The following is a 23,171-nucleotide window of genomic DNA, read 5'->3' on the forward strand; positions in this document are numbered from 1 at the left end:
CACCACACACCCCCCCTCCGATTCATTAAGTATTTGGGAGTATCTGTAGTTTGGAAGGGAAAGTGTAGCTTGGTTACAAAGAGGCTGTTACACTGATGGCAAGGTGCGGGCTGCTCTGATGGAAGACACAAACAAATCACAGTCTTCTTTTTGCTTGGCATTTGCGCAGCACTTTCCAGAAGACATCAGCATAAATAAAGACTACTTTAATGGGGTGCAATAGGCAAGGTTTGGGCAGCGCTGTAGCTTTCAGCAGCTGTTATGTCCAGAAACATCTCCGTTGTCTGAAGGAGGAGCAGACCTATTTTTGAAGCTGTAGCATGGTGTGTGTTAGTATTCAGCAAAGGGACAGGAATGGCTTTCGTGTTTCTGCATCAGAGTAACCACAAGGGAAGGTTGGCAGGATAGGACCATCCTTTCCCTGCTGCCACCTCCTTCCTACCCTTTTCAGGGAGTTGAATGCCTCTTGGTGAACACTTCCTAAAAAGAGAAGAAATCAACTGCAGGAAGAGAAGGAAGGAAGCAATCACCTCGAAAGCGACAAAATTAGGGGTAGTGTTTGTCAGGTGCCTTGCCTTTTGGTTGGGCAACGCACCAGCTTTCTGAGAGCTGATTTTTTTTAATACACATGCACGAGGCATAAATGTTTGCAATTATTCTTTCTTTCTCTGAGTAAATTGCCATTCATTTGTACATAGCGTATGCTAAACAGTTCACTTGTACAGCCTCACCTGGCATATTCAGGATGGAGTTTTCTCCTGCCCCTTCAGCAGTAGCTTTTTGTCATCACTTTTCTTCTCGCTTTCTGTCAGATATGTGCGGATGCATTTGTGTGTCTGAGCCAGGAAGTGAATTGGGCTGTTCAGTTTGTGAGAACAGAGATAAATCTCTTGTGCACAAATATAATGCTCAGTGTCAAAGGAAGTAGGGCAAGACATGCTGTATGGTGTAGGTAGTTGTGATGAGAAACGCTTTTTTAGTTCACAAGCCAGAGTGGGAAAGGTAGAGGCAACAGTGAGGCATTGTACATTTTGTAGTGAAATAACTTTATTTTATTTTTTAAGACAAATTGGATCACATATTCCTGGGGTAGCTCACGTTTAAGCCAGAGAACTGCAAAAAATTACCGCATGTCCCTTCAGAGCTGCCTGTTTTTGTTTTTTTTTTTTTCTTTTCTAAATGCTTCACAAAAAGAGATGAAAGGAAGAGTTCCATGCTCAGATGGGACACTTCATGTTTAGAAAGGGGTTTGAGTCAAAGAAGCCAGACTGTTGCACCTAGCGTGTCCCCATTGGGCTCCTGTGTGCTGCACGGTCCTTCTTTCGGCTGAGCAGTAAACAGCTGAGCAACTGTTAGCAACATACTTTATTATGCCGTTCGCTTTCTTTTGGACAGGCTTTTTCCAAGCATTTTTGCAGTACATACAGAAATCTGGTAGGCTAGAGTATGGTACGTGCCTTTGCTATCTTTATTTCCCTCTTGTTTTTGTCTTAAACAAACCATTTCTGTGGGTCCCTGTTCTAGCTAACACAACCTGCCGTAGCACAAGCTGGGGAAGCCAGGTTCAATGAGTCAGTAAAATGTGCACTTGGAAGGGAGCAGGCAAAAATCTCACATAGTGAGGGCTTACATTTTTTATGAATTCAGCTGTAAGAGTCAGAGGTCCTGGGACTTCTGGAATGAGGTTAATGCAGACACTAAGCAAGGCGGTGGGGAGACATAGGCACTGGAATCATGCCATGAAATAGTGCTTTCTAAATTATTGTCTTTGCTATTAACATGGTTAATCTCTGGTTAGAGAGAGGCCAGTTTGCACAGCATACCTGCAGTGTTTATGCTTATTTAAACGTCACTTGGCTATTTGGAACCAACTGTAAATGTATTATTTTCAGTATATCCCCTGGCAATGTGACAGGAGCATCCTATCCTTTCTGTGTGTCAGCCTGTCTCCTTACATGCCCTGTACTGACCTAGATTATTTCACGTGAGACCCATATCTAAACCTGATCCTTACGTCTCTTCCATGGCTGCGTGACAAGCACAGTGCTGCCAGGGCGTGCTGTACCACGCCAGCAGCCCACTGAGGGTTGGATTAGGGACTGCCTAGGGATGCTTAGCTGAGCATCTTTCTACGAGGTGTTTTATGACTTCAGTGGCATTCTTCTGTTATGCCAGCTGTGAACATGGTCTATGGAATTCAGGGATGTACAGAGATTTCAGTAAGAATCAGAGTATTGTTGGGAAATACGTACTATTTAAAACTGTCCATAGCAATCAGGGTGAAAACCAAAAATTCCTGGAACCTTGTAAGACCTCGGCATAGCACCAGTGATCTTTGCCTGCGGGGGAACTATTTTTTCAGTTTGCATCTTCTAACAGAGATTTAGGTTATTTTCTCCCCTCCTCTGGTTGAACAGGGAGAGAGTAAGTTCATTTATTATGGCACAGACAGGTTTATAATGTAAAGTCTTTCCAAAAACTAGGTCTGTTTATCGATTGGTTAATCCAAATCCTTTATAAAAATGTGCGAACTGTTGATTAAACTGGGAATAGGATCATTCTGGTTTTGCCTACAGTGAGGACAAGATTAGTGAATAACTTACGCCTTTCTGCAAAACCTTATAAAATACAAAATTAATAAAAACCCATGTTTTTTCTTTGTATTTTTTTTTGTTTCTTCTTAAACTGAACCTCTGTTGCAAATTTGAGGTAGAATCTTAAAAACTGTGTAGCCTACTGAAGCCAAACACTTCACTATCATTATCAGTAGATACATAGAATAATTGTGAAATAATCCTGTGAAATTGCTGCAAACTCCCTCTCAATTTCCTTCAGACTTTCTCTGCACATTTTCCATGAGTGGCACTGTGAAAACTGCAGTGGTGCTAGCCCCTGCCTTCACCACCACTGTCAATGTTCATTAGTGCAGCTGAGCACACTTGTAAATGTCTGAACTTTTCCCATATTTAGAACCCTCTAGCCAGCAAATCTTCCCTCTGCTCTCTCCTTTTCAAGGAAAAACCCAATGGTCACGATTTGAGGTGGGCACTTGAGGTATAATTTTAATTCTGTGGCCTCGTATCATCCAGAGCTGTAAGGGAGAGCAAAAGTGTGTGGGAGACAGTACCATCACTGCCTTAAATAATTTGCTCATTGCCCTTTCCTGCTAGGTTTGCCAGGCCGTGTCTTGTGATTATAAACTGAGATTTCTTAAATTTGTTTTATCTTTAATAGGTAAAGATGAGCGAATGCTCTTTCTCACTTTCTCCTCACTCTTCTTTGCAGGTGTCTTTGCTCTCTGGGGCTGGGTGGGACTGCTGGGGAGGTATTACCCAGAGGATTTCATTGCCCCAGGGTTAGATTTGCCCCTCTGCATGGCAGCACGGGGCTGTATGGCATATAGCCCCTTCCCAGCAAGTCCCAGTGAGTCACCATCCTACTTGCTGGGCTGCCTGATGGGAACAGGCTGCTCTGTAGCCAGCCTGGCCATAGAGCTTCTCCCCCTCTGCACCTTTCTCTTCCTCTGCTCTGCCTCAAACATTCGTACTTTTTTTAAACATATCATTTCAACTTTGCCATCAGGTAGGTCCTTCATTCATGCTGTCAGTGCCAGTGGTCCCTGCAATAATAATTACAGCATTTTTTTCTAAAAATCAAGTCCAAAGTGAATATACTGGTTTTTTTTTTGTGTTTTTTTTTTTTAACATCACATTTTTTAAAATGGAAATGACTGCTGAAAGTAAACACAGCTTGCAATGTACAGACTTACTGGGCCAGCATGAATTTCCTTAATAAGCTGGGGTATGCATGTGTGCACGCGTGTGCATGTGTTTTTTTTCCATCTTAAACCTTGGAATAAGAATGCTGTCTCTTTAAATCCTAACTCAAACTTTACTGGCGATTTTACAGAGCCTGGTTTCATTTATAGTGGAGCCAGACTTGCTGTGTGAGAGCCGTCCGCATGCTGGAATTAGTCTTAAGCTCGCTTCTGTGGCGTTGCCAAATTCCATGTTTGTGTTTTATTTAGAATTCTTTTCACGGCCAGTCGAATCTGTTCAGGCACACATAGGCAGTGTTGCGCCCCATGGAGAAAATAAGCAAGTTTGCGTTTTCTTTGGCATAGGCCATGGCCACAAAAGACTGCGGTCTAAAAAAACATTTTTTAAAAGCTATTTTAACCCATAACAGATGTATAAAGTAGGCACACGCATGCCAGCTTCCTTAGTTTTAATTAAAAAATAATTACGGCTTTAATGGGATGCTAGTGACAAATTTGGATGAATGGTGGGTGACATTATCTCAAGGCTTGCTTCAACTTATAAATTAGTGCATTTCTCTTGGCCAGTGGTACAGATGAAATTAAATGAAGGAGTAGATTAATATTTCTTAAAGTTACATTGAACCAAATGAAAAATCAAATCAAATAAAAAAACAAGGCCCCTTCCTCCCTCTCTCACTCAGATTCCTGTTTGCATGAGATCACAGAACATGGAGGAAAGGTTATTTTCTCTGGCTGATAAACGATCTGGCCAACAATAAACTGGGCTTAGGTTTGCAAGGTACCTGTCCCTTTCATAATTTCACATCAGTAGCCACATCGCCAAATTATTGTGATTAATGTCAGCAGGCGCTTCTATTTATAACCACATCTAACTAACTAACACAGTACCTGCGAGCCAGGAAATCTTAAATATAAAAACATCTCTCCATGCTGCATGTTGCAATGTTTCTCTCTCCATACTTCAGCTAACTGGCTGCCTTTTGGGCTGCAATACTGCCTGTGATTCTTCACATCTTTAGGCTATTTTCAGTTTGGGGCTTTTAAGGCTCACCAGAACTGGGCTAGATGCACAGGCTTGCACAGGTAACAACAGTTTATATTTATGAAGAAATAAACAAAGGAGTAATAAACATGTAATGAGCTAACCCCAGATGGTATCTCTGCTGTTATTACAGTCAGGTGTATGTGGAGCTGGGGAAGGGAGAGGGAAGGATCAGCATAGGAGGCTGTGGATATCGAAGGAGGAGGAGGAGAGGTTTGACGAGTTCACTGGAAAAAGTATCTTCCTCCTTCCTACGCAAGCCTCCATCCCACCCACGGACACCCTTAATAGGTGCTGAGAGGAAAGGTGATAAAGCAGCATAAGTTTCACGACGTGCAGCAGAGCCGTGTTTCCTCTGGACCTGCTCGTCCCACCCTGACACTTTGAAGCAGCAGAGGCAGCCTAGCACAGGATGGGGCTTTCTAGATGGGAGCAGATGATCGGCTTCACATTCTATGGCAGAGGCAGATGAGGATCATTTTGTGTGTGGACAGCCAAACCCTGCTTGCTGTCTCAGACGTATTCTTTCATGAAACTTCTCATCTGCTTAACATTTAGCTCCCCTTATAAAAAGCCCCTGAAATGCTGCTGATACATGTAATCTAGATGGTGAGAGCTCTTCTTCACTCAGGCATTGCCAGTTTTCTGTAACAAACGGTACATTGTTTCCTCATTAAAAAAATACAAGCAATATTTGGAAAAAGCAATTGAAGGAAAGAGAGAGAGAGTATCAGGTATTTGGTGGATTGCTGTGTACCTCCCACTAGACCAGTCCAGGTTTGTCTTGTGATCTACAGATGTTTTGTTACTAATTTCCACACAAATGTGGCAGTGTCCCCCACCTTGCTTGCTGAGAGCTGTCTGCCATGTTAAGCTGGGGAAGCCCAGCAAGAGGAAGCTGCTCTTCTTGGTTAGAGCTAGTCTGGAGAGTTTGATCTCAGGGTGATCTGCTTGAGCCCTTGGGAGAGTGGTATCTCTCCTCGGTGTGCAGGATATCCATTGCCTGAAGCTGAACCAAGCCAGACACACCGAAGATACGATTCTTGGGCTTTGTTTAACTGCAGCAAAAGAGAGAGAGATTTTCCTTTGTTGATTGAATGAGGATTTCTGTGGTAACATTTCCCTGAGCTTGAATTCCTCATGAGTGAAAATTAAGTTCCAGCATTAAAAACATGAGTCATGCAGTGCAGATGAGAGTCATTTTTGCATTCCTGGAATTTTTCAAAGGGAAACATTACATTCACGATAATCCTTTCAATTATACCTTATTGCTAAAACAATCCATGAGGCATTGTGCAGTAGAACTCTCTGCTATTTGGTTACAGTTGAGGCTTTGAAAATAGCACCTGAAAGCTTTTAAACTCCTGTGTGTCAGTATCTTAGTTTTCTTTTTATGTTGCTCCATACAGTATGGTCTGGTGTCTTTTTTATTTACTCCTTAGGACTTTTTTGTTTAATAAATAAGGCTAATTTGATTTGTTCTGATCTGTCTCAAGTATCTAATTGCTGCTGTAGAGAATGATTAATGTCCAGCTGAAAGGACTCCACATCTATAAATGAGAATTGAAAGCAGATGTTAGTTCGATGAACGTGTGCTGCCCATTCCTTGTCTGCAGTGGCTCAGAGACCAGGCTGCTGAGATATCGCTATCTATCAAAAGAGAGATGTTAGATGCCAGATACAGTTCAGAGTCACACACCTATCATGAGCTGAGTGAACAGTTAACAAATAATGTATCCCAGGTACTTTTTTTTCCTCTGTTTGTGAAATATCTACACACAAGACAGTGTTATCCTCAAATTGTCAGAAGTACTTGACAAACTCCAGTTCAGGAGAATGCATTGTAAATCGATTACAACCAGGATTTTGTCTCTCAGTTTTTACTCAAGAAGTAGTGTTGGTATGTTGTCTGAGGGCAGGTAAGTTCAGTTTCCAGTGCTACTGCATGTGCAGTGCTGATTCTGAAGTTAATTCATCCCATTCTAAAAAAAAAAAAAAAAAAAAAAAAAAAAAAAAAAAAAAAAAAAAAAAAGCACAGTTGATGACTCTTTTCTATTTGTGGATTGGCTAGGAGCTCAAGCATTTCTGGCAAGCGAGGCCAAATGCTTTTCAGAGTTTGCTAGCTTGAGTTCATGTAGACCTGTGGAGAGCAGACAGTAAAAGGAGCAAAAGACTGAATTGCCTGGGCACAAGATCAGGTTTTGTAGTGTCCAGCCTACTTTGACATACACCGGCACACAATAAAGCACAACAGCTTTTTAGATAAAAGCAGGTATAAACAGGATCTTTTCATATAGACTCTCCAGTTTAGTAATGCATGATGCTTTACAGTCCTTTCACAAGCGGTGGTCTCTTGGTTGTTGCAGAACGCCTTCCTAGCCAGTGGGTAACAGCAGGTTAGCAGCCAGTGTGTGTCAGAGTGCAGGAGAAATTTTGGCCAGGGGCAGGCATTTCTGGTAATAGCAGTAGGATTGTCAGTGTTTCCAGAAAACAGAGAGTGCTTGCTTTTAAAGCCCCTTTTAAAAATCTTTCCTATACTTTAAAAATGTTCACCAGTACTGCTGTGAACAAAAGAGAAAAGGTAGTTAACAGATTCAGTCACTTCGATTTTTTTGTGAAATAGTCTGCATTTTTACTTTTTGTTAAATCTCTATTCAGGTAATTCTATGACTAGAAAACTATTGCACAGATGGACAGACGGAGATGTAAAGACTAACACAAATCTTCCTTGCTGTCTATAAATCACCAAGGCTGCCTTGGGATGTGTGTATGGCAGGAGAGGGAAAGAGAGGAGGAGAGAAGGAGGATAAAAGGGACAGAAAAAGGACTTGAAGTCATGGAGAAGGATAGGTACAGGCATCTCAGAGCTCTGGCTACATCAGCTTCTGTACTGTAGTCATGTCAGAATTAAAGCAGAGTACTTCCAGTGGGACCTTCAGTTTCTCTGGTGCCTGAATAGAACTCTACATAGAGCAGGCTGAAGAGAACAGAGAGACTTCTTACATTTAGCTGTTTTTTCCATTTGGGATGTAACTATAACAACATCAATTTCAAATACGATTATTTATTAAAATCTTTGCATGTTGTTTCATAGATGATACTGAACTGAGAAGTGAGACCTTTTCAGTTAAAATAACTGCACCTTACTGGCATAAAATCTGGCCTTTTAGATTGTTTATGATGATTTTTCCTGACCTGTATCTACCTGACTATGCTATAATGTCAACAGTTCCCAACTGATACATCTCACATAGTGACTGAAAATCTGAAAGTGGACCAAAATAAAATAAATGGTAGCTCTCTCCCTATCAGTTCATACTTTCAAGTTATTAAAAAACAACACTGCTTTTTGTCTTCCTTTACTTCGCTCTCTTCCTCCACTCTCTTCTTAGCTTTCTTTTCCTACAGGGAAGAAATGTAATTGATGCAAATACGACTACCCTAAATTAAGCTGGTAAGATACTCATATGGCTGTTATCATTACTGATCAGTCTGTAGTGCATGGTAGACTTCATTTCTGTGGAGGAGAGCCAGGACTGAAGTCAAGAGATGGGACACAGCTTAGAGTGCAGTCAGCAAAATATGTTCCAGTTTCTCTTAGTGAAGTCTCCTGACTGGTTGTTTCTACATCCTTTGTGGGGTAAGAGGAAACATCCTTGAGAAAATGTGTAAAGAAAGCTAGCCTTTGTAACACGATGGCTTTCCTCAGCGCGATGAATTTAGCCTGCCGAATGAGCTGCGAATGTGTAATTGTTACAGGACAGGGCTTGTCCTCAGTATTTTATTGTTTCTGGAAGTGGTCACTTGAGCAAGTACACATGGTGCTGTGAGTCAGTATTGGTTTGCTCTGGCTGCTTCTTAGGAGGTTTTCCTATGAATAAAGGTGTGCCTGGCCCCGAGCAAATTGTGGAACTCCCTCTTGTTGGCTGTGGAAAGGTGTAAACGGGTTGGGAACTTCACGTGGAGCACATCTGAGGCTCAGCATCAGGAATCTCATGTTTGCTCTGCATGGGCAGATATTCTGTGGGCCTTACACAACTGAGGGCATGGCTGTAAGTTTTAATCATGCAACTAAAATCAAAGGAGAGCACTGCCGAGGAGGCGTTCCTTGGAAAAGGCACGTTTAGGAGACCAACAACAGGCTCTGTTTACAAGTGGGAGAAAATAAAGCATTCCTGTCCAGGGTTCCCCAGTGGTATCAATGAAAGGACCCTGTATCTGGCTAAAAAAGGAAAATCCATGTTGAAAAATATTGTGAGTGAATTTGCTGTATGCTTTTATTTCTAAGTGAGAAGTATTGACAGCAGAAGGGAATTCTTCTATTACATGTCCTATTCCCTACAGTTTGGGAAATCTAAATCCAAGCCTCCACTGAATTTTCCCTGTGATTTTGGAAAAGTCCCTTAATTTCTCCATAGAAAGTCTTCCACTAATTCAGTCAGGAATTCCAACTCTTCACTCTGTGATGGGAGTATTATGAGGATAAAGATGTGGAAATTTCTGAGGTGCTCAAATACTAAAATAATAAAAAGCTACAGAAGTATATTAAATGAATGGCAATAATTTAGGCTAATTTTTAAGGAATAGTTTGTCCTGGTTGGAAGGGGTGGAAATGAGACTGAGAGCCATTGATGGTGACTGATGTTTGTCTAACTGTTACCATGTTTAAAATACTCACAAGTGTATAAGAGGTACTGCTGTTACTCCTCTCTGTGAAAACGGTGGATCAAATTGTGCTCTCAGGTACAGCAGCTCAAGACCATTGCAAATTAAGCCATTGGAAATCAATGGGGTTGCACATTTGTAACTGAGATCAGAATTTGGCTTGGCCTTGTACGGTGCTCTGTGTTAATTCTTGCATCTAAACCTGGAAGAAATGGCTTTTTTATTACTGCAGTGCTTGAAGAGACCCCAGGAAAGTAAGGTATAAATATTAGAGGCTGCCAACAGCTAGTGGCAGTTTCGGCCTAATAAACTGGAAGTAAATAACTTGGTGATTAGCTGGAATTGGCAGGCCACTTAAAAACAGCACTGACTGGGTACATGGTTTTCCCTGTTCACACCTTAATACTATATAACAGCATGGATGGATGCCTGGAAGATATATGAGTCTCAGCAGAACTTGTTCTGAATCTACCCTGACACTTCCATTTGTGAATAATCTTAATGATAACAACAACAACAACAACAACAACAACAACAACAGTATGTACTTAGCTAGAACCTTTCATCCCAAGGAGCCCAGAGTGGTTCTAATTTGAAGAGTGAGCAAACAATAAAATTCAAGATAGTTTTACAACTCAAATGCTGATTTAGGAAGCCAGTAGAAATTGGGGTTTCTTGCTGCTGGCCCACCACACAGTCCCTCTTTGAACCTGGCCAATTTACTTTCCCCCCAGCGTGTCTCTAGTGGGGATGTGTGAGGCTTAATCTCAGGCAAACAGGTACGTGAATAAGGCAAGCAGTGAATAGACTTGTATGTTCAGAGAAATTCAACCCCTGGAGATCCACTCTAGGAAGAAATATGATCAAATAGCTAGGGAACAAATGAACTCTTTCAGGGCAGGGCACAGACAAAGTCCATGGGAGTTATCAGAAAAATCAATTGCTATTGATTCAGTGAGCATTAGATCAGGCTTCTTGCTCCCTCACTGCCATTAAGTTGTATTTCAGGAGACAACAGGGCATTTTGGCAAGGGAGTAAGAGAAAGTTTGGCGCAGTCCACTCATTTTTGCCATTGCCATGCTCCTGTCTCACTCCTCTCTCTTACGTCTGTGTACCGTAAGTAGCAGGAGAAGATTCTGGCTCAGTTGTCATTTGCTGTCTTTCTGAGTCCCACTTTAAGTTCTAATATACAGGCTTGCTGTAACATTTTGCTGTTCCTCTGGATGACTTTACTTTTTCCTTTGCAGCAACGAGGTTCCTGCTGCAAGGAGGAATTCCCCTCTCCTATCTAATAAAATGACCAGACTGGGTTGGCATGGTGTTCCCAAAGAGAAAAGGTTATAAAATACACAGACAGTGCCAGGCTCCCTGACAGAGTTAATACCTCACAGTATTGTGTCACTCCTGCGGCCTCTACTTTTGAGTTACCCATCCCTCTTAGTCATTTAATTAGTCATTATTTTTGGCAATGGGTGTAGTGATTTGGTTTGATTGGAAAGCACCAGGGTACAGTGTCCAGGTTTGTTCCTTATGAATAGTGGCCATCATGTTGACATGTAGATTCCTCAGAATTTAAGCCATGTAGGGGCCAGAGAATGCAGTAGTTTTGACTCCTCTGCTCTCTGAAGTGTAGTCTTTTAGTGGTTTACAAATGGAGCGATAACCCTTAAAAATGGTATGATTTGCCTGAGAGCCGGAGACTGTCTAGCATAGTTAATCTTTGTGTTTTTTCCTAATCAGCCCTCACAGGTGAATATGACCATTCTATAGGCAGGGAAAAAAAACAAAAGGGGGGGGGCTTGAGCACAGACTTGGCTTGTAAATTCCTGGCCTCCAGAAATCTGGTCTGGTCACGTTACTACATGAACAACAGGTATAAAAAGGATATACGGTTGAAAGTGATTTGCTTTAGGTTTGGATTAGGCCCATAATCCAGGTCAGCAGTTACCAAATTATCTTGCAGAAGATAAGAGTATTTTGGCCCAAGGTAGTCAGAATTGAAATGTATAACAAAAGTATGTCTAAAATTCCTATTTAGAAGGGCTAAAACTTATACATGGGGATACTGGAGCATTTCTGATCAAATCATGGGTTCTATTTGGCTTTTAAGTTTAACTGTAATTGAGAACATGCAAAATAAATTAAAAACCGAGGGGACCTGAAAGATTTAAATACAGCTAATTTTATTTTGTTGAGATTAAGTACTTTATACCTGAAGCCCGCTAGGAAAGGAAACCAAGGTTGGCTCTACGGTGTGAATCTTTGGGTTTTGAAGAAGCCAAGAATCCAGAATGGCTGCTTTATGTGGGATTTCTTAATTCCTTCAACCTCCTGGGCGAAAGTCAGAGCTATGAAGATAGGTGTGCGTGGTATTTTGCAAGCAGACATGAGCTTGTTCTGCCCATGCTTCAAGCCAACTGGACAGAAGCCAGCCCTGCACCGGAAGCCACACAGCTGTGTGAGTGAGGATGTTGAGCCCCAGCCCTGTCTCTCTGCAGGGCTTGTTAGCGCGGGTTTGGGGTTGTACTAACCACAGCTACACGTCCTCTGCATTGGTGCTGGCTTGTGTATGGCCAGGTTGGAGTGCAGGCAGGGTGAGCCTTTGTCAGCCTGCCAAATACCATGTAGACATACCCTTCCTCACCCTAGGTAGCAGTTTCTCAGGCACTTAATTTTCGTTGAAGTCAGCATGAGCAAACGTTAGTCATCTTGAGTAGTGGCTGCCAAAGGAGGTCCTTTGTGTAACGCATAGATTTAGCAATCTAGGCATTGACTTTGCATTACTAATGTTTGGTCTGCTTTCTCCCAGGCCTTTCCACTCTCTTGGTCACTGTCAATCCCCTTTTCTGCTAGCTGCTCCAGCCCTTAATTGCATCTGACTGCAGTGATACAGTTGTCAGCCCTGGAGAAGTCTCTAGACTTTATTGCTACCCTCCCTCAGGCAATGCAGCTTGCCACCAGTCCTGAGAGGCTGGTGTGGAGTCTCTTGAAATTGTTGAGATCTCCATAGTGCATTATGGTGATATTGCCCTTTCTCTTCATGCTGAAGACAGGAGTGGCAATTAATCCATAAGAGAATGAGTGACTTTAGCAAGCTGGTGTTTCTTCCCTAGAGAGTATAATAAAGGTTTCACCCTAGAGGGTACAAACTATACTTCACAGAGTAAAACAAAAACAGTAAAAAAATATTAGTAAAACTCATATTTTGAAGTTGTCTGAGCTTTGATTGCTTTGTGTAATTCAAGGAATTGTAGAAGTAAATGATACATTTCCTTTTATTGTCTGTTACTAATGCACTAGTATTCCTTCTTACTTCTAGTTAGGAAACTTGAGCTTCATAGTGATACAAAAGCTTGAAATTGCCCAGAAAAATTCAACTTCATTCACTTTTTCAGGTGCTAACACTGGTGTTCTAGAAAAAGCCCCCCATGATCTAGATGTGAAACTGTGGTCTGTTCAACCCACTAGAAACTTTTGGTGACTTCTGTCAGGTTTCTCATAAGAATTTGCATCCTAAGAATTGAGAAGAATAACAAATATTCAATTTGCATCAATTATTAAAGTTTCAAATTGTGTTTTTCTTCCTACTGGAATGAAACCCAAACTCAAAGATTTCTGAGAAATGGAATTTTGGTTTTAGTTTTTTAGGCAAACCCTGATATTTTGGTTCAAACACAATGGCTTCTGAGTCAGCATCAATGTTGTTTCAGCATCTTTCTCCCAGATCAGTGGCGAGTTGAATATGGGTCTTGTGACTACTAGGGTAGGTCTCTGACCACTAGGCAACTGTCTCTCTCTTGCACAGTCTTGTGTTTCATCACAATTCTGATGAAAAACTGAAACTCGGCTCTAATACAGGTAATCTTAGCTGTCAAGAATCTTTGGTAAAACTGTTCTGAGCAGCTCTAGCCCACAGTCTTCAAACTTGTTTAACCATGCAAGTCAAAGCTGTAAGATAGGATCTGTGGTGTCCTATGAAAAGGAATAGGCTTTATACATTAACTACATTGCTTGGCTGGTACAATTATCCTCCAAGGGTTTTTTTTTAATGTGATAGTCATAAAGTACAGCCTTTCAGTTGTCTCTTCCATGCCCTGTGTATCCCAGCTAGATTCCAAATAGGATCTGAAAGTCCAGACGTGGGTCAGTTATCCCTGGGGTATTACGGATGCCCTCTTTCCCCTGGGAGGAAAGCAGTGGAAACATACTCTGTAGAGCTGATGCAATTCAGAGTCGGAGGGATGTAACCTAATTTGCAGCTATCACAAAACACTCATTTCCATTGCTACAGTTGTGGGTAGAACTGGTCAAGCCCTGCAGGGTTCAGTTCACAAGGTTCTGTGTGAACTGGACACTGTTCTCAGGTTGAGGAAGGGTGAGTGGAGAATCAAACCTTTCAAGTTTGCTTAGAGGGATGAGTCTGAGAAAAGACACCTTCAAAATTCCTCATTCTCTTGTTCTACTCACATATGCACTGAGCCCTTTAGTACTCTTTACTCAGGACTTCATGGTGATCCTGGTAATACTTTCTCACTATTTGTGTTTCTGGCTTTCTCTGCTGAGTCACCCAAAGTGCTATACAGTGCTTTCTTCTCCTTCAGGGCTCCAGGTGCTGCCACTAATTAGCTCTTGCATTGTTGTAAAGTACATTCAGGATCTGCCCCACACTGTCGGTTACCTCATTGCAGATTTGATCTTCTCTTGGTAATTCACACGTGAAATCTGTCTCTCTGCTCAAGTTCATGAGATGTGTGGTTTATAAGTTGTAGAAAATACAATAGGGATACAGTTATGCTCAAGCTACTGAGAACAAAACACCAATGCAATATTGTGGCTAATTAAGGCTATTGGCAGCAGGATCCACATTCAAAAAAACTCAACCCAAAATTCAGTGGGCAAAATCATATTCCAGGTTCCACAGCCTTGATATGGCACATGCAAGGACTTGGTAGCATTCTTAATTCACATTTGTGTCACTATCTGTGTCCTCTTCTTGAACACCTGTATTAATTCCAACTCTCTTTCAGTGTGTTGTCCATATTCTGTTCTTGCTTACACCCAGTTGATTACCAGGAATTAAGTACTCGTAGTGGCAAAACATATTAAAGATGAGATAATAAAAGAACATGATTTTGTGTATGCTCCTAATTACCTTAATGAGTATATATATATATATATATATATATATATTCACTTTGTCTGTAGAGATGTTTTAATGTGGCTCCTCAACTTGGCACAAAGTAACTCCCTTTCTTGCTACTTCCCGTAGGTGTTACAAGAAGGAATAATCCAAGCCTGTGAGTGATTTAGTTGCATGGTCCACCTCACTTTTCTCTCAGTGACAGTATCACTTCTCTGTTTAAGTGTAATACAGAACATGTGGCTTTGAACATGTGGATTTTGGTGGAAGACAAACAGATTCCCTCTCCCCTTGATGCTAGAAATAGCAACAGCACTGAGCAGTCAAAATATTTCAGTCTCTCTTTCTAACTGTATTTGAGTGTGCCTGTGTTTCATGTCCTGTTATCATTGCAGGAAAGAATCTCCCATCCTTGATAGCTTTTTTTGGTGCTTTTTTGCAAACATGAGAGTGAAGAAGTAAGGGGGAGCTCTTCCACAACAAATATCGCTGCATACTCTGGAATCTTTTGGAAACAAACCTTTTTTATTTTAAATTTATCTTCCAACAGTCCTTATCAAGATATTCATTCTTATAAAACAATGTTAAATAATTAAGCCCGTGGAAGGGGCAACATCAACAAATGTTGGAATATATTTAAATAACGAAGAACATCTTTAATTTGTACATGTAAAATAATTGTGGGCCGGTGGCAGGTTAAGCATTCATATTTATTAAAATGTACTTGCCTCTTCTTTAGAGGAAGAAGGTTGTCATTTCCTATACTCTCCCTCAGCCTGAGCCGCTTCAAGCCTTCCTTCTCTTCAGTCAAAAAGAATCAATTATGCGTTGTGGTTGCTTTCCCCCAAAATACTTTGATTGCCTCATTTTGGTTTAGCTGAGTGCACTCAAGTCATTCCTCTTTACACAGGAGGGAAAAGGGGTGTAGAAATTACCCAGTCTGTAACCAAATAACCTGTCCTTTAGTGCAGATTCCTAGTGATTCAGAATATTGACAGCAATCAGGAGTCTCAGGCTGTTGAAACTTCCCCTCTAATTGAACTGGGAAAGGTAAACCAGTTTCAGTGCTCTGCATGCTGTAATTGCAATAATTTAATTTAGCTATTTAACCTGTAATTCAGTGGTATTTATTAAAGAGCATAGGAGAAAATGAGGCCATTAGGAGCCAGAGATGAATACATTGAAATGAAAATGAACACTTCTAACTGCTAGTTGACCTTCGTTTTGTAGCAGTTTTTATTAGGCTGGTCACGGTAATTACTGGGACGTGAATCATGGAGAAAAGTGAATAATTCTGTAATGAACATTTTTATTCATTATCTCACATTTTCAGGAACCAGAAAAGTATCATGTAAAAGTATCTCCAATGTTCTCCTTTTGTTTGTTTTTCTACAAATAATGGTTTGTGGACAATAGCCCGGTGCAAAACATCACTCCACTGTGAGAATTCGTGTCATGCTGAATTGATGGGCCTGTGGTGTTCAGCATGCAGTGTGTGGGTCTGTGGGGCATGCTCAGGGAGTCTGAGCAGTTTTTAAATCAAGCAGGAATTGTAATAGTAGATGTAGGACATGCTGGTCACCTGTGTTAAAACTCAGGAGGGCACATTTTGGAACAAAAGCTGAGGTATTAAAATTTTCCAGTGACTTGTGCTGGGTTCTCTGGGCTCAAGTCCTTTCACCCTGGCTCCTGCCAAGGGGCAGTTGTTTGGGAACAGGTTTTCCTGACCGTCAACAGGCTGTTTTGGGGAGCAAAGTCAGCATCTGTGGAGGCTTCCAAATGTTTTTTGTAAGGCAAGAGTGAGGCTTCTCCCAACACCACTGTGTGAGCAGCAGAGTGTCCTCCATTCCTCTCCTGCCTCAGCTCACACCAGCATTTCTTACGCCAGCCTAGCTCTGGAGCACAGGAGGGTGCTCCCCAGGGTTTGCTCTGGAGGAGAAAGGGTGGAGGGAGAACAGGAGTGGGTGGATTTGTGGCTCTGCCTCTTGCATGGCTGCTGTGGGACTGCCATCTTGCTGGGGAGCTGGGGAGGGGATCAGCACCCTACAAGGGGGTGGGAGCCCATGTGCTGCGTAGCACAGTCTGCTGGGCGTCCTGCCACCACAACCCTTCTGGCCATGTTGTTTCATTAAATCTGCCCCTTTGCTGCAGCAAATTGTTTGGAGTTAGTGTCTCGGCAAGGAGGAGAATGGGCAGTATTTGGCAGTTGTGCTGTGATTGATATTCTGTTCACTGCTCTTGAACACTCTGATCGTTCTTTTTACCACTCTTGTTTTCTTACTAGTGTTATTAAACCAGCCAGACTCTACAGGGACCTGGCCTCCTGCACTCCCATAGTTCACAAGATCTGGAGGGCTTTTTCTTTTGGCTTTGTGGTCTTTTCAAATATATTTTTTTCCAGTTTTTTTGTTTTTGTTAATTACTGCTCAGTACGATGAGATCTAAGTTTAGTAAGAGCAGTGCAGTGAGGAGGGTTTTTCCCCAAATCCGTCCAGCATATCTGCACTATCCATGGCCACAATAATTCTAACATGGATGAAGATGAATTTATTGACTGCAATTATTCACCCTGAAAAGGATACTAATAGTTCCAGGTTCGAAGCTCTGTGTGCTGCAGATGATCTTTGCTAGGCATTCTTTTCTCTACTTAAAAGTGGCCAATAAACCTAGACTAAGTGGCAGTGATGAAAAACTACAGCTGCACTAACCTCTTAATTTCCTGAAGTGTGTGTTTTCTTACTTAAAGGTCTTTGATTTTCAGCCTGACTTCGAAAAGGAACATAGGTCTCATTTAGCTTTGAAGTATCCCAGTGATGCACATTCCCAAGATAATTTTCCTGATTTCTTTCACATCTTCACTTTGAGGCACATCTCAGTCCCTCTGGCAGATCTTTCACTGGGACTGACATTGACTTGAGGCTTGGTATTCAAATGGCTGAGGCTATATTCTGTGGGTTTAAGGTGGTAAAAAACAAATGGAGTTGTAAGCACTGGCTGCTCGTGTCTTGGATGATCACACGCTTCACTGAGTAAAACTGGTTGGATGGCTGGGCCCGAAGAGTTGTGGTAAATGGAGTTAAATCCAGTTGGTGGCCGGTCATGAGTGGTGTCCCCCAGGGCTCGGTTTTGGGGCCACTCCTGTTTAACATCTTTACTGATGATCTGGACGAGGGGATCGAGTGCACCCTCAGTCAGTTTGCAGATGACACCCAGTTGGGTGGGAGTGTTGATCTGCTCTAGGGTAGGGAGTCTCTGCAGAGAGACCTGGACAGGCTGGAGCCATGGGCTGAGGCCAACTGGGGGAGTTTCCATAAGGCCAAATGCCGGGGGCTGCCCTTGGGCCACAACAACCCCCAGCAGCGCTACAGGCTTGGGGAGGAGTGGCTGGAGAGCTGCCAGTCAGAGAGGGACCTGGGGGGGTTGATTGACAGCTGGCTGAACAGGAGCCAGCAGTGTGCCCAGGGGGCCAAGAAGGCCAATGGCATCCTGGCTTGTGTCAGCAATAGCGTGGCCAGCAGGGACAGGGAAGGGATCTGACCCCTGTACTCGGCACTGGTGAGGCCGCCCCTCGATTCCTGTGTTCAGTTTTGGGCCCCTCCCTACAAAAAGGACATTGAATGACTCGAGAGTGTCCAGAGAAGGGCAACGGAGCTGGTGCAGGGTCTGGAGCACAGGTCGTACAAGGAGTGGCTGAGGGAACTGGGGGGGTTTAGTCTGGAGAAGAGGAGGCTGAGGGGAGACCTCATCGCCCTCTACAGCTCCCTGAAAGGAGGGTGCAGAGAGCTGGGGATGAGTCTCTTTAGTGAAGTGACAAGTGATAGGCCAAGAGGGAATGGCCTTAAGTTGCACCAGGGAAGGTTTAGACTGGATATTAGGAAGCATTTCTTTACAGAACGGGTTGTTACTTGTTGGAATGGGCTTCCCAGGAAGGTGGTGGAGTCCCCATCCCTGGAGGTGTTTAAGAGTTGTGTTGACACAGTGCTTAGGGACATGGTGTAGTTGAGAACGGTCAGTGTTAGGTTAATGGTTGATCTAGATGATCTTCAAGGTCATTTCCAACCTAGATGATTCTGTGATTCTGTAAGGTGTGAATACTTTTCAACATTCACCTGGCATCAGAAATTGGATGTAACTTAAAAACTGAGATTGGAAGAGTGTGCTTATGGAGAGGCACCAAGGAGCTGGGTTGAAGAAAGGAAATGTGATATTTTTCAGTTGACTGATTTTCCTGCCTTATCCCCTTATCTGTAAGCTACTTCTTACTGTGCAGCCTAGAACCCCAGCTTGGTAAAGATGCCACCAATTTTCTCTACCTGATACTGATTTAACCTCTACATCAATGAAGAGTCTAACCTCAATACCTTCTGGGGATTGGAAAGCACTCACCCCCCCCTTTGGAATTTGGCAGCGTGACCTCAGGGTGGCTTGCCAAGTCTTTTCTGGGGGGTTTAGTTACCTATGACTAGTTTTCTTTAGAATACTGCCACCTGCTTCTGGGCCCCTGTGCTAAATGAAGATGTACAAATGCATGTCTGACCCCACCTCCATTCAGTGATCAGCCAGAAAACTTAATCTTGGGTCAGCCGAATAGAGTGAAGTTTTATTACTAATGGTTTTCATCTGTGGTGGATAGTTAACAATTATGGATGATATGTGAATGCTGACTCAGTATTGCCAGGATACTCAAGGATTTGTGAAGGCTTAATACAGCTCAGAGTTTGAAAACAATTAGCAGATTCTGGACTACGTTTCTTTTAAAGACATTTATTTGCCTTGTTGATCCAAATGGATAGAACTGAATGTCCTTACAATAGACATTCTCTTTACAGTGCAAGAGTTAAAAATCCATGCTGTACATTTTTTACATCTACATCAAAGATACTGTTGTGGTCAGAGTTACAGACATATGAATAGATATACATTCAACACATTCCTTTTATATTCAATGTATATTTTATATACACACACATGTATCCACATGTGTGTGTGGGTAGACAATAAGCAATTTTGCCATTGAAATTTTGTTTGGAAACAAATGCCAGCCTGTGATAATGGTATACTTTTTCTAGCATAGGATCTTTTTAAGCCATAGAGTCTGCCACTGGGGATTGTACTATGAGATAATTGACCTCCACGTGAGTTATGTGTCCTGAGTCTAAAGCAAGGGCGCACGTGGTGGCATCAAAATCAATTATCTCACAATCCATCCCCCAGTGGAAAGGGCTACTGCAGTTAGAATAGACCCATGAAAAAGATTTAGATATTGCAAAATGTTTTCAATGACTTAATTCTTATAAATAATGTTATTGCATTATACAAAGAAATAGAATAGTGGTGGTGTATTAAACTGTTCTAAGTGTAAGTACGATGGCCTTTGTATGAGGTTTCACTAGCTGGAGATGAAATTTCATTGGGGTGTCACTGATGGAGTATCACCAAGGCTGTATTAACTGGGCTGCCTCCATTGCTACCATGTAGATGACTGTCAAGTAGAGACATCTTCATTTCCTCTGTGGTCAACATCCTCTCGCATGTGTCAGGGAACATCAGAAGTAATGGACAGAGCTGCTAAGCTCTGAGGACAAAATTCTACCTCTGCCAACCCTTGCAGACCCTTGCCAGGGTAAAACTATTTGGAGAGAGCGAAGGTATTTAACTCAGGGATGGTGTCTCCAGTCAGAGCCTGATCACTCAAATGATCATAGCTAAACTATGATGTACTGGAACTTTGAAACTCTTCAGTTGCCCATTTGCCTGGTTACAGGATCATTTGTCATCAATTCCTATAGCAGGGTGAGAGGTGGGGGAACTGGAGGGAAGAGGGGAGAAGATTACATGTGCTGTTGAAAATGCAATGAGCACATTCGATCGTATCTAATTCCCATTTATATTACTGTGGACATCCCTACTGCCCAGCTGCCCTCTCAAAGACTCAGAGCTATGGGATTTTTTGATGCATGAATGAAGACTGGGAAGAGGGCCAGCATGCTGTTCATAGGCTCCTTCATCATTTATTACCTTCTAGTTTTAATTGTTTCCCTGCTTCTCTCGAGATATTTATCTAGGAGGAATTGTACTATGCAATGCAGACACGCGAGGTGGCAACTGAAGATTGCTGTTAACTCAGTGCACCATATAGTAGATGAATCTTAATAAAATAGAGAAGACTATTTACATTAATAGAAGAGGCCTATTTGTAAACCTTTTATTACTTAAATGCACAAGTTTGACTCCTGTTTGTTCGTGACAGAGGTGTGGGTTATGTAGTAATCACCATATAACTGCATTGTCTGTATCTTTATAGTAATGAAAATCAGATCTCTCTGTGTGCCACTCTGTTGCACCTTATTGTGTCTGCAGGCCTATATTTATCTCCAGTAAAAGGCTGTGGTAGATTTACAATAGGGTAAAACTTGGTCTGCTTAGTTTCTGATTGCTACTTCAGCAGTGGAGAAATTAAACAGAAGCCACCAGAAGAAAGCTTGATGATAGGAGGTAAAACAAAGGGGAAGTTGGCAAAGGAGGAAGGATAATTAGTGAGGAAAAAATAGGAAGGGAGTGCACGTATCACAGAGTGAGATGTGAAGGGAGGTATTCAGATCTCTAGCTCCCTGTGGCTTCAGTGGATCTTCACGGTCCTTTTCTGTGGGCAGCTCTCAGATATTATCCTCGCTGCCATTTGGATTCCCTCATCAGATCCTGTTGGCTTTGTTACAGGCAGTACCTCTGGTTACCTTTCACAGTCCCCATGCTGTTTCCCAGTCCTGTCCCCATCTTGCTGAAATTGTGTGTGCTGTGGCCACAGCCTTTCCTTCTTGCAAAGCTAGCTGGTGATGGCTGTAAGGTGGGCAGCACATGGGCAAGGTGCAGAGGAACTTCTGCGTTCGGTCATCCTCCAGCTCCAAAACCCAACACAAACACATTGGTGTACCCAGGGGAGGGAGAACTGGTAGTGTGGAGCCGTGTGAAATACAGCTCCAGCCTACACCGGTCGGTGCTTTATGTTTTCAGAGCACCCCACACTGTGCAGGAGATGTGACAAAGCACTCTGAGTCTCCGAGGAAGGTCAGGCCTGTAGGCTGAAGCAGGAGTGACCACTTTGATTTGAGTCCTCTTTGATTTGAAGAATAAAAAGATGCAAGTCCCTTTTCATGCTTTGAGGGCTAGAGAATTAGGGGAGCTTTCATGCTTCTGTCCCACTTTAGTCTTCAGGAAGGCAAGGTTTATGCATTACTCCAATTTCTTTTTTTCAAACACGAGTGCAGTTGAGAACAATTGTGCGTGCATTGGGGCTTGGAAGAATTGAAGGCCACTAAATGTAGGGGATCTTCCTGGGTGGAGACAGTGGCTTTAGAAATGGTCATTTTGGAATCAGTAAATTAGTACCTCAACAATTATTTTATTATTTCTCCCAACACTTCAATGACCTTGAGTGTTTATCTCACCGCTTGTGGGAGTGGATAAGGCTGCTCATTTTTTCATTGTAAAAGTTCACGCTATTAACTGAAGCAGTCAGGACTTCTCTGTTTGTCTGGTACCTAGCATTCACTGTTAGTTAATTGGGAGAGTATTTGTTGACTTTGATGGGTCTGCTGAGCAGAGTCCGTGTTGCCAAGTTCAGTAGACAAAGCATATACACCAGATTTATCCATTCCTCATCCATCTTGACAAAGGGATAAATATTGACTCAAGTGTTCAATCTTGTTTCCCTTCCATCCCCCTTCCCAGCAAAACCCAAATAACATGTTTTATGGATAGAGCCAAATGACCAAGCTTAGACAAAAATACCCTGTGCTTGTAGATATTAAATAGAATCAGTTAGTCTGAGTAACAGGTCATCTTGAGCAAGACAGCACACATCATTAGGTCTAAAAAGATCTTAATATGTAATTTATAAATATATATCATATATATTTCCTAATAAGTTAGGAAAAAACCTTTACTGTCATATATTTTTAGTTGTATAAGGAATGTTAAAAGTATGTGAATCAACTTGATTTAAAAATAGAAAAGAGCTGAAGTACCCTAATAATAAATCCGTAGGTGTATGTTGGGAAAGAGATGCAGTCTGTGTGACTGATGAGATATTAACAGTTTTGACCTGATCTCTCAGTGACTGATATTGATAATACTCATTTCTAGAGTGCACCAAGGCTCCCATAAGGCACAGCCTCTGTTGAGGTTGGAGGGGGTGTGTGCAGCTCATGCTGAGTCCGGTGTTTCTAAATAGGGCACTTGGAGCTACACGATTCATTTTTTTGTGAATCACGGCTGTAAATTTAGAAAGCAGAAAATGCCTGTTTCATAATGCTGCCCTGACTCTGGCAATGTCACATTATTTTTGTTGTGTATTCTCAAGTGCTCCTCCTTGTCTGAGACACCACCGGCTTGGGGCTTCTCTTAAGGATTTGCCAGCCTTGGAGTTAGGAAACATTTTCCTGATAATCGGCCTACATTGTCACCGTCCCAATTAAATCCCATTACTTCTTGTTATACCCCTTGGCATCCCCCAAACAATTCCTTGGCATCCTCACTATCTGTC

At 42.2% G+C, this 23,171-nt stretch overlaps 1 protein-coding gene across 1 annotated transcript in view; it reads left to right on the top strand.

Moving 5' to 3' along the window:
* The window catches only part of LOC113480443 (B-cell lymphoma/leukemia 11B-like), an 81,693-nt gene that overhangs the window by 41,436 nt on the left and 17,086 nt on the right, over positions 1-23,171 (top strand). The window contains exon 4 of the mRNA XM_026849249.1: positions 3,235-3,423. Within this exon, the coding sequence (XP_026705050.1) occupies positions 3,235-3,423 (189 nt within the window). The remainder of the gene's footprint in view (positions 1-3,234; positions 3,424-23,171) is intronic.

Source organism: Athene cunicularia (assembly GCF_003259725.1).
Source record: "Athene cunicularia isolate RWA chromosome 5 unlocalized genomic scaffold, athCun1 chr5_part1, whole genome shotgun sequence".
Lineage (NCBI taxonomy): Eukaryota > Metazoa > Chordata > Aves > Strigiformes > Strigidae > Athene > Athene cunicularia.